This window comes from Sinocyclocheilus anshuiensis, unplaced genomic scaffold, assembly GCF_001515605.1.
Source record: "Sinocyclocheilus anshuiensis isolate Anshui unplaced genomic scaffold, SAMN03320099.WGS_v1.1 scaffold1514, whole genome shotgun sequence".
In the NCBI taxonomy this organism is placed as follows: domain Eukaryota; kingdom Metazoa; phylum Chordata; class Actinopteri; order Cypriniformes; family Cyprinidae; genus Sinocyclocheilus; species Sinocyclocheilus anshuiensis.
Window position 1 is genome coordinate 351,892 of NW_015546148.1, and position 8,936 is coordinate 360,827.

At 39.3% G+C, this 8,936-nt stretch overlaps 1 protein-coding gene and 1 pseudogene across 1 annotated transcript; one reads left to right on the forward strand and one right to left on the reverse strand.

Annotated features, from left to right (window-relative positions):
- LOC107701256 (ATP-binding cassette sub-family G member 2-like) overlaps positions 1 to 8,936 on the forward strand; it is a 31,600-nt pseudogene that overhangs the window by 21,449 nt on the left and 1,215 nt on the right.
- On the reverse strand, positions 764 to 6,419 carry LOC107701255 (tripartite motif-containing protein 16-like protein). Its single transcript, XM_016503221.1, has 6 exons — positions 6,341 to 6,419; positions 4,856 to 4,939; positions 4,342 to 4,575; positions 3,371 to 3,524; positions 2,259 to 2,318; positions 764 to 1,574 (listed from the first exon to the last, which is right to left on the reverse strand). Exons 1-6 carry the CDS (start codon positions 6,404 to 6,406, stop codon positions 913 to 915), a joined length of 1,260 nt encoding a protein of 419 aa, XP_016358707.1. The 5' UTR covers positions 6,407 to 6,419; the 3' UTR covers positions 764 to 912.

Consider the following 8,936-nt stretch of genomic DNA (forward strand, 5'->3'; position numbering starts at 1 on the left):
TACTATTAAACTGTGAGGGAATATTTAGATTGGGTGGCGTCTGGTTATTTGTTAATCTAGCCACTGTGCTAAATAAAAACCTTGGATTGTTTTGGTTATTTTCTATGAGTTTCTGGATATGCTCGGCCCTGGAAGCTTTTAGAGCCTGTCTATAGCTGTTTTTCCATGCAATTCTAAAAACTTCCAAGTTAGTTTTTCTCCATTTGCGCTCAAGACTATCAAGACTAATTTCTTTTGCATATCTGACAGTGTAACATTAAGCATAAGTATTTCGAATGAGTTAAACTTGTATCCTGTAAACTTGAATCAGTGATGTTTTGTCTCAATGACCTCAAACCTGTACAGCAAGTTTGAAAATGCACATGTGTGAAATTCAAGAGCTGCTGCTGTGTGGTTTGAGAAAGAGCAGCTTTGGGTTCATCAAAATATATTCTTGTGTGTTCTGTGGGGGAAAAAAAGTCATATAGATTCGGAACAACATGGGGCTGAGAAAATAACAGAATTTTAATTCTTGGTGAAATTTCCCATTAATGAAAGCTTTGTAATTATTGATGCATGTATGAAAAGTCAGTTCCTACCTTTAATTTACCATCAAAAGACATCACACATATGAACATCAAAAGCAGTGTCATATGTGACGTTAAAGCACTTTTGCCTTAAATGTCATAAATGAAATGTAAAACAAATGTAAATGGTTAACACAAGTGCAGTGTGCACTACCTTTTAAACAGATTCCCTAAAGCATCAAGCTACGAACAGATTATCAGATTTATTAATTTATTATGTGGTTTTCACCTAAACATAAGCTTTGTATTGAGTTCATTTTTGCAGCAGTGCTGGTGATGCCATTTCCCCATTTTTTTTTTATTCAGGACAATGTTTTTATTCTGGACAATTCAGGACAGGACATTTTTATTTAGGACTGCTGGCACCTCGCTTTCCAAATCTGAGATATTTGTTTCTCTTCATGGCTGTTCTTAAGCATCTGTGTTTTATACATGTTTTGTTATTCTTGGTTCTGTTTACTTCTTGTGGTGATCCGCCTTCTTGCGATTCACATAATTTTGCAGTTGAGCCCTGAAAGAGCCCAAATCCTGGATAAAGAGGTTGAGTGAACCTGGTCTGGACTTTGTGAAGGAGGATCATGGTATCTGAGACACTGTAGAAGGACAGCTGTCCTGCCCGGTGGTCCAGATACACCCCGATCCAGTGGGACAGGGGTACACTGATCTCCGTCTCCTCGTTGTTGTGCACTATTGCGTATCTGAACATGGAACAGTCCAGACTCCAGGAGTGCCTGTTGTACCCAAACCCACTGTCGTCTCCTTGCCCAGTTCTGTTGATGTCTTTGTAGGACACTGCGAGGTCGACGCCGTACTGTCCGCTCCAGACCACCTCCCAGTAGCAGCGACCTGTCAGACCTTCCTTGCTCAGCACCTGGGCCCACCACTCAAAGCGGTCCGGATGTTCTGGATATGATTGGGGCTCAATACTGCAAGCCACAGCCTGGTTCTGTTCTGTTAACCGAAGGTTCCTGTGGGCCGTGTTTGGGTCCAGACTCAAGGGAACCAGAACTGATGAAATGAGAAACAAGGTGAAAATGCAAAACCCAAGTAAAGCCCAGCTTTACCCCAAGACCAGTGTATGCACACTTACTTGGGTCTTCACAACTTGTCTTAGAATGTAAAACAGAACTTAATGTGAATGAAGTATCCTTAGGTAACAAACCAGTACTAAGGCTAAGCATCTTTAGGGATTGGGATTTTTCCTATTGTACAGTACCTTACCTCATTGTGAAGTTTTGGGGACTATTTAAAGACTGGAATACACTACTCGATTTTTGCCCTGACTTTCCATTGATTTATTGTCAGAAAAAGTTGATGCTAGTCTGCAGATTTGAGTTCAGAGAAAATTGCATGGTGTATGATGGTCACAGACTCCCTTTTTTTCAGCTTCAGACTATGATTCCATCCAGTTGGAGAATATCATACATGTTTGATATTTTAAGTTGATTTTATAACACTTATTGTTTTCATTGGTCAACAAGGCGCATGTTTCTGTGTGAATTTGTTGTGATTGGAACAACTTTAATGTCTGGTAGTGTGTGAATCTAAGTCGTTTAGAGTAAGATGGCCAGTTTTTCCTCTGTGACAATTACAAAGTCGGTAAGTGTATGATACCCAGTGTTTTAAATTTGGTTTAAAAGGTGTGTAGTGTATTCCAGCCTTAAATTTGAACAAAAAGGTAGAATGACTTACACTGTATAAAGTCCTCCCTTGTCTTGGGTTCTTGCGGCAGTAGGATCTTTTCTGCAGTCACTAAAGAGACGTGAGATGTGACAGAACAGATTGGTTATTTCGGAACCTGCAGACCATTTCACAAGAGGTTGGACACATGTAAAATTGTGGAAATCCCAAGTGTTCCGTCGAGTACTACAGAGCCACAAAGGTATGACCCTCTGGCTCACCAAAGACACTGTCTTGCAGAATTTAGCCCCAACCATAATAAAATACACCTGCCTGTAAATTTCAAGTAATCATCAAGACTTTGATTAGGGTTGGAGCTAAACTCTTCAGGATAATGGCCCTTGAAGGCCAGATTTGCCCACTACTTTCCTAAAGTGACATGGAGATGGATAAGATATGAGATTTGTATTTCAATGCTTTTTCATTCCCCTGAGAAACTCACAAAACTTTTGCATTTCCTTGAGAAAGTATGCATGGGGTTTTGTGAGGGAATGCAAAACATTTTAATGCACAAGCATTGAAATATGTTATCCTCCCATCTCATTTTTTTTTCTTTTTCTGTCATATCCCTCTAGGGTCTTCGGAGGATTCTTAACAGCAGGATTCCGCAAATCTTGCCCTGGAGGGCCAATGTCCTACAGAGTTTAGCTCCAATGCTAATTAAACACCTGAGCAAGCTTATCAAGGTCCTCAGGATACATAGAAAGTTTGATCAGTGTTTGAGCTAAACTCTGCAAGGCAGTGGCCCTCCAAGGACCGGATTTGAGGATCCCTGCTTTACAGGTAGGTAAAGATTCAATACTGAACTATAGTTACATCCTACTTTCAACCTCAGCCCACTTACCAGCGGTACATTAAGTTAGCTAAAGATGCTAAAATCCACCAGTTCCTATGTCAGTGACAAATTCTGGGAATCTGTGATTAACAGGTTTGTATCAATCAAGTGAAACAGTAAATGAAACCGTCTGTACTTGTTGCTTTCAGACGTATGGAAATTCTAACCACAAAGGTCTAGTTCTTGTAGGACATTAGTGGGTCAAACGGGTCTTATACTTTAGACTAAAATTGTTTTGAAGGCAACCACTTCTGTGGACCAAATTTGTTCATCACCCATCACTTTTTACCTGCTGAGAATATCCTGGTTGTTTCCAGTCTCCAAATGTCCTTTATATGTGCTGTTAATGAGGTGAGGGACTTGATCACTTCTCCAAAAGAGAACTGTGGATTAGTTGTCAGGCTTTGGAAGTCATTAGAAGTCGGCCAGCGGGATTGGACCTCCTACAAGATTTGGAGATAATCAGGAGAGGAAAGAAGGTTTCTACCACACATTTAAAATAGGGACTTTAAGCAACAGCTGCAAATGTAACGGAAGTAAGCTGTTAAACCGCCGTAGCCGAGAACGTAATAATCACTAAGCAACGCGGTATTCAGTCATTTATTTAAATATTATGAGGAGGATGTTTAGGCAATACTTACATCGTTTGCTTCACATCATCTCTAGTCTCAGTGCTACCTGAGATGTTGTTGCTAACAGCAGACATATCTTTGTTCAAACGGAAAAATCGTTAAAATCAGTTTCATTTCAAAACCTATAAACAAAGATTAAATAAAAGACTAATGGTAGAATCGTATACTGGTGCAATTACAATGGTATATACCATAAAACGTAACATTTACCAACCTAATCTGTCACGTTGTAACGACTACGGCAAACCAGCTAAACCAGCTGTTCTCCTGTAGTAGAAGGTTATAGTAGAACCTCATGAAGTAGCAGTTAAAGTCGGGCATGCGCAATATGACGTCGAAATGCTGTTGCCGTTCCTTCAGTGGCTGTTGCTTAAAGTCCCCAATTAGTCATTTGGTAGCCACTTTGGTCCAAAGTGTATTGTAGCAAATGGTTTGCTCTGTGATGGGATTAAATAAGCAATCCACTGATAACAAGCTCTAAGCTTGAGTCTCTACATCAGCATTAGCTGAAAGACTTTGATGATACAATTTGTTGATCATGAATAATGCAAGCTTTGTATCAAGACTATAATAATGCATTTATTCAAATAGTGTCTTGGTGTGTTTTCAGTTCTGGTGGTGCTTTTACCTGGAGGAAATAGATGTGATCATCAGTATGTGAAAGCTGCTCCACCTCGGACTGCTTTCTCTTCAACTTTGAGATCTCTTGTTCCAGATCTTGCGAATGTCCCTGAATCCGGTTCAACTCCGTGGTCATCTGACTTTGGACCAGCATAATTATCTCAGTGTGGCTTCTCCGTATAAAGCTGAGCAGTTCGGTGAAGATCCGGTCACCTTCTTCCTCTGTGGCTTGAGTCAGTTTCTGTTAGTGGAAATATAGCAAATTTAATTTATTTATAATATATATATAATTTGTTCTTGTTCTTGGTTTCGGTGAAGTGTGTAACTTTTCTGCACCGTTAATGGCACCAAATTGAATGATAGTTTACAAACAGCCCATCTTCTGTGTTCTTCTTCATCTTCTTGTTCATGGTTCAAGTCACTTTGGGAAGTCAACCAGTGGCTTAATTATAGCTTATGCCTGTTACTAGGAGGTAGGAGAAAGTGTTTGGAACATTATTTTACTTTTTAATTTGTCTTACCCTGAGTCTACCTGATGCATTTTGGGTTTCCTTCAGCTCTGTCTCTCGATCCGTAACCGTCTGCTTGGACTTTTCCAGCTGCCTCTGGGAATCATTGGACAACGTCATTCAAGATCCTGTTTTACGTTCTCAGTCTTTTACATTTAGCATCACAGTTTTGACTGAGAACTACTGCGGTATCACAAAGATGCTTGAGGCATTTTATGTGTGCCATAACCTGTTGTACCTGGTGACTGTTCTGGCAACTTGAATTAGGTATGTCTCTCTTATTGTCATTGCCTTTTAATCATTATGTCTTTGTTCGGAAGAGTTTACAAAGACTTTTTTTGAGCAACATCAGGCACAGTTGTTGAAGTCCATAATGGCAGGCCCCCTCCAAAATCTTGTTCATAAACAAAACTGCAACTGGATATTCCCATACGGATTCTCCCAAATACAGTATTGTATTTTACAATGTTTTTAATCATTATGAAGTCTTTTTGAGCAGCATCTGCTCTATAGCTTTAGAACCAAGTCTAAGACGACAATCCCTCACCAAAATCCATTTCATGAGCCAAACTGCACCCAACCATACTTTCAAACAATGCTTGTCTCTTATTGTCACTGTTTTTAATCATTATGTTTTTGTACTGAATAGTTAAAGATATTTTCAAGCAACATGTGCTCTGTAGTTGTAAAACCAAGTGCATGACAACAATCCCTCACCAAGATCCCGTTTAACTGCAACTGGCTATTCCCAAATGTATTCACCCAACCAGTTAATTGACTGCCTTTCAAACATGATTGTCTCTTATTTTCTTTGGCTTTCTTGATTTTAATCATTAAAGGGATAGTTCACTCAAAAATGAAAATTCACCCTCATGTCATTCTAAACCCGTAAGACAAATTAAGATATTTTTGATGAATTCTGAGAGCTCTTTGACCCTCCCATAGACAGCAATGTAATTACCACAATCAAGGAGATTGGTAAAATAATCCATGTGACATCATTCAACCATAATTTTACGAAGCTACGAGAATACTTTTTGTAAGCAAAGAAAACAGAAATCTCCTTGCTTAACAATCTCCTTGCTATGTTTCTGGACCTTGATCGTGTTAATTACATTGCTGTCTATGGAGGGTTAGAGAGCTCTCGGAATGCATAAAAAAATATCTTAATTTGTGTTCCGAAGATGAACGGAGGTCTTACGGGGTTGGAACGACATGATGGTGAGTAATTAATGACAGAATTTTCATTTTTGGGTGAACTATCCCTTTAAGGTTTTGTTCTGAAGAGTTTACAAAGTCTTATTTGAGCAACATCTACTCTGTAGTTGTGGAACCGAGTCCACACCAACAATCCATCATCAAAATCCTATTTGTTAACCAAACTGCAACTGGCTATTCTCAAACATTCACCCAACCAGTTAAAAATGGCTTGTTTATGCATTGCATATTAAAAACTTGTACTACTTTGGACTCAAACCGACCCTACCCCACCTTTACCTGTTTCTCTGCTCGTTCTGTAGCAGCCGAGACCATGTCATGTCCTTTGTGGTTGGCGTCCAGCATGCAGAGGCAGCAGATACACTGGTGCTCAGTGCGGCAGTAAACCTCCAGGAGCTTAGGATGTTGGGGGCATGTCTTTTTTTGGAGTTCTCCAGTGACGTCCACCAGTAAGTGTGCTTTCCCCACATTCAGTTCATTGTGCAACCTGAGGTGAGTTTCACAGTAAGACGCCAAACACACCAGACATGTTTTGATGGCTTTCTCTTTCCTGTCACTGCAAGAGTCACACTCCACGTCCTCAGCTTGCTCCGTCTGAAGTCCTGTCCTCTCCAGTGCCTCTGCAACACAAGCAACAGATCTGTCTGGATCTGATACAGAGGCATTGGAATCATCCAGATCTGCAGCTGGAGCCTCATATTCTTCTGGATCTGCAGCTGGAGCCTCGTATTCTTCTGGATCTGCAGCTGGAGCCTCATATTCTTCCAGATCTGCAGCTGGAGCCTCATATTCTTCCAGATCTGTCTCACATGAGGAACTCTGTTTACACCGAGGGCAGCTGTTTTCCTGCAGGTCCTGGAGGCAAACCGAGCACATGCGTGAGTCCTGTTCATCTGCCATTTGCATGGAGAGCAAGGAGCTCGGTGTTAAAGGGACTCTACAAACAGTTTAGTTTAGTTTCTTTCTTTTCCTCGTGCGTGTTTGTGGGCGGGACTCTCTTATGTGTGTGTGTGTGTGTGGCCACAGATAAAGAGACAGAACTGAAGCTTGCTCTAATGTGAAACCTAAACCCAGAGAGACACACGGTTGCTTGCCAAGATAATGTTGCTTTGTGATTAGCAAAATAATACCAGACTAACCAGCTAGTTAAATTAATTCAAATATTGTAAGTGCACAGGAGAGACACTGTACCATCATGTCTCTTTTTCCTTTGACAGCCATTATTGTGTATTTGCATACAGAACAAAAGTGAGACATTTTACATCTTATTAAACTGTTCTTTTTAAACCGTTTTTTTTTTTTTTGTCCTCAGCATTCACCTCTAATGAGTGTGTGTTAGATAAGGTTTATATATGTGTGCAAAGTCCAGGTGGCGTGCAATTGTCAAACAGAAACTTGTGTAACTTGTCAAGAGAGACAATAAAACAGTAGGAAGAGCCATAATATGGGCTGTTTCATAATTTAATACTTTTTGTTTCATAAGTTTTTCATATGTTCTGTTTATAAAGTGGCATGGTTTATTCTTTGGTTCATGTCATTTCTCTGATCAACATCATTGGAATTATTTTAATGTTTTAAAATCAATATTGATAACTCCAATGATGTTAATGAGTAATAAATGTTCTCATTTTCCCATAAAGTCCTTGTCTAATGGCTGACCTAGCAGATATGCTTTATAAATGCTGATCTTTATGTAGTTAATATAGATGTCCATGCGTAGGCTATTTAAAGCAGAAGTACATTACAGAAGGATGTGCACTTTTTCTCAACATCAAGACTTCAGTTAATGTATTTGTATATGGGAAAATGTACGTATGTTGTAATTGGTCACCGTTTCTTTGAAGTTTTCACTTGCTTCAACTAAACCTCTTCATGACCACTTACAACCCAATAGCTGGTTCAAAACAACCCAACCGCTGGGTTAAAACAACCCAATTATATTTAACCCAGCATTTTTTAGAGTGCATCTTTTAATAAAAATAGATCCAAATGACGACTTACCCTTACGAAAATTAACCACGGTTTTACTGTAGTAAAAGTGCAGTACCCATGTTTTTTTGGTGTTGATTATTATATGTATAGCCACAGTTTTACTACAAATACCATAAACTAGTTAAACTATATGGTTAGTGTAGCAAAACCATGGTTGCCCTACTGAAAAAAAACCAATAAAACTTAAATAAAAAAATTTTTTTTATGGTTTCCACTACAAATACCATTACAAACATTACAACCCGTCCACTTTTAACCATTAAAATCATAAAAAAAAAAAAAAGTTTTCTGTAGTGTGTTTTGGGACGTATTCCATTAGGATTGGTTTTAACAAGCCACCAATCGAAAGTGACCAATTACCAGTAGAAATCCACAGGGTCCATTACAGTTTCCAGTAAAACCAATACAAGTCCCATTATAACCAGTAAAACCATTACAAATTTTGTAATGGTGTCTATTGTTTTTTTTTTTCAGCAGGGTAATTTGTGTTTACCATGGTTTAACTATAGTAACCATGTTTTTTTTTTTTTTTTAATTTGTAGTAAAACCATGGTTAATTTTCGTAAGGGTAATTTGATGCGATTTAATGACTACACTCTAAAAGATGCTGGGTTAAAAAGGGACAAACCCAGCTATTGGGTTGTTTTGACCCAGCTATTGGGTTGTTTTGACCCAGCGGTTGGGTTGTTTTGACCCAGCTATTGGGTTGTTTTAACCCAGCGGTTGGGTTGTTTTGACCCAGCTATTGGGTTGTTTTAACCCAGCGGTTGGGTTGTTTTGACCCAGCTATTGGGTTGTTTTAACCCAGCGGTTGGGTTGTTTTGACCCAGCTATTGGGTTGTTTTAACCCAGCGGTTGGGTTGTTTTGACCCAGCTATTGGGT

Excerpts from the sequence above, each read along its gene's own strand:
- LOC107701255 (XM_016503221.1), bottom strand. The coding sequence starts at position 6,406 with ATGCTGGACGCCAACCACAAAGGACATGACATGGTCTCGGCTGCTACA. Across the intron at positions 4,940-6,340 it reads CAGAACGAGCAGAGAAACAG|AGGCAGCTGGAAAAGTCCAA; the intron begins GTAAAGGTGGGG and ends AATGATTCCCAG. Across the intron at positions 3,525-4,341 it reads ATCACATCTATTTCCTCCAG|GAGGTCCAATCCCGCTGGCC; the intron begins GTAAAAGCACCA and ends CAAATCTTGTAG.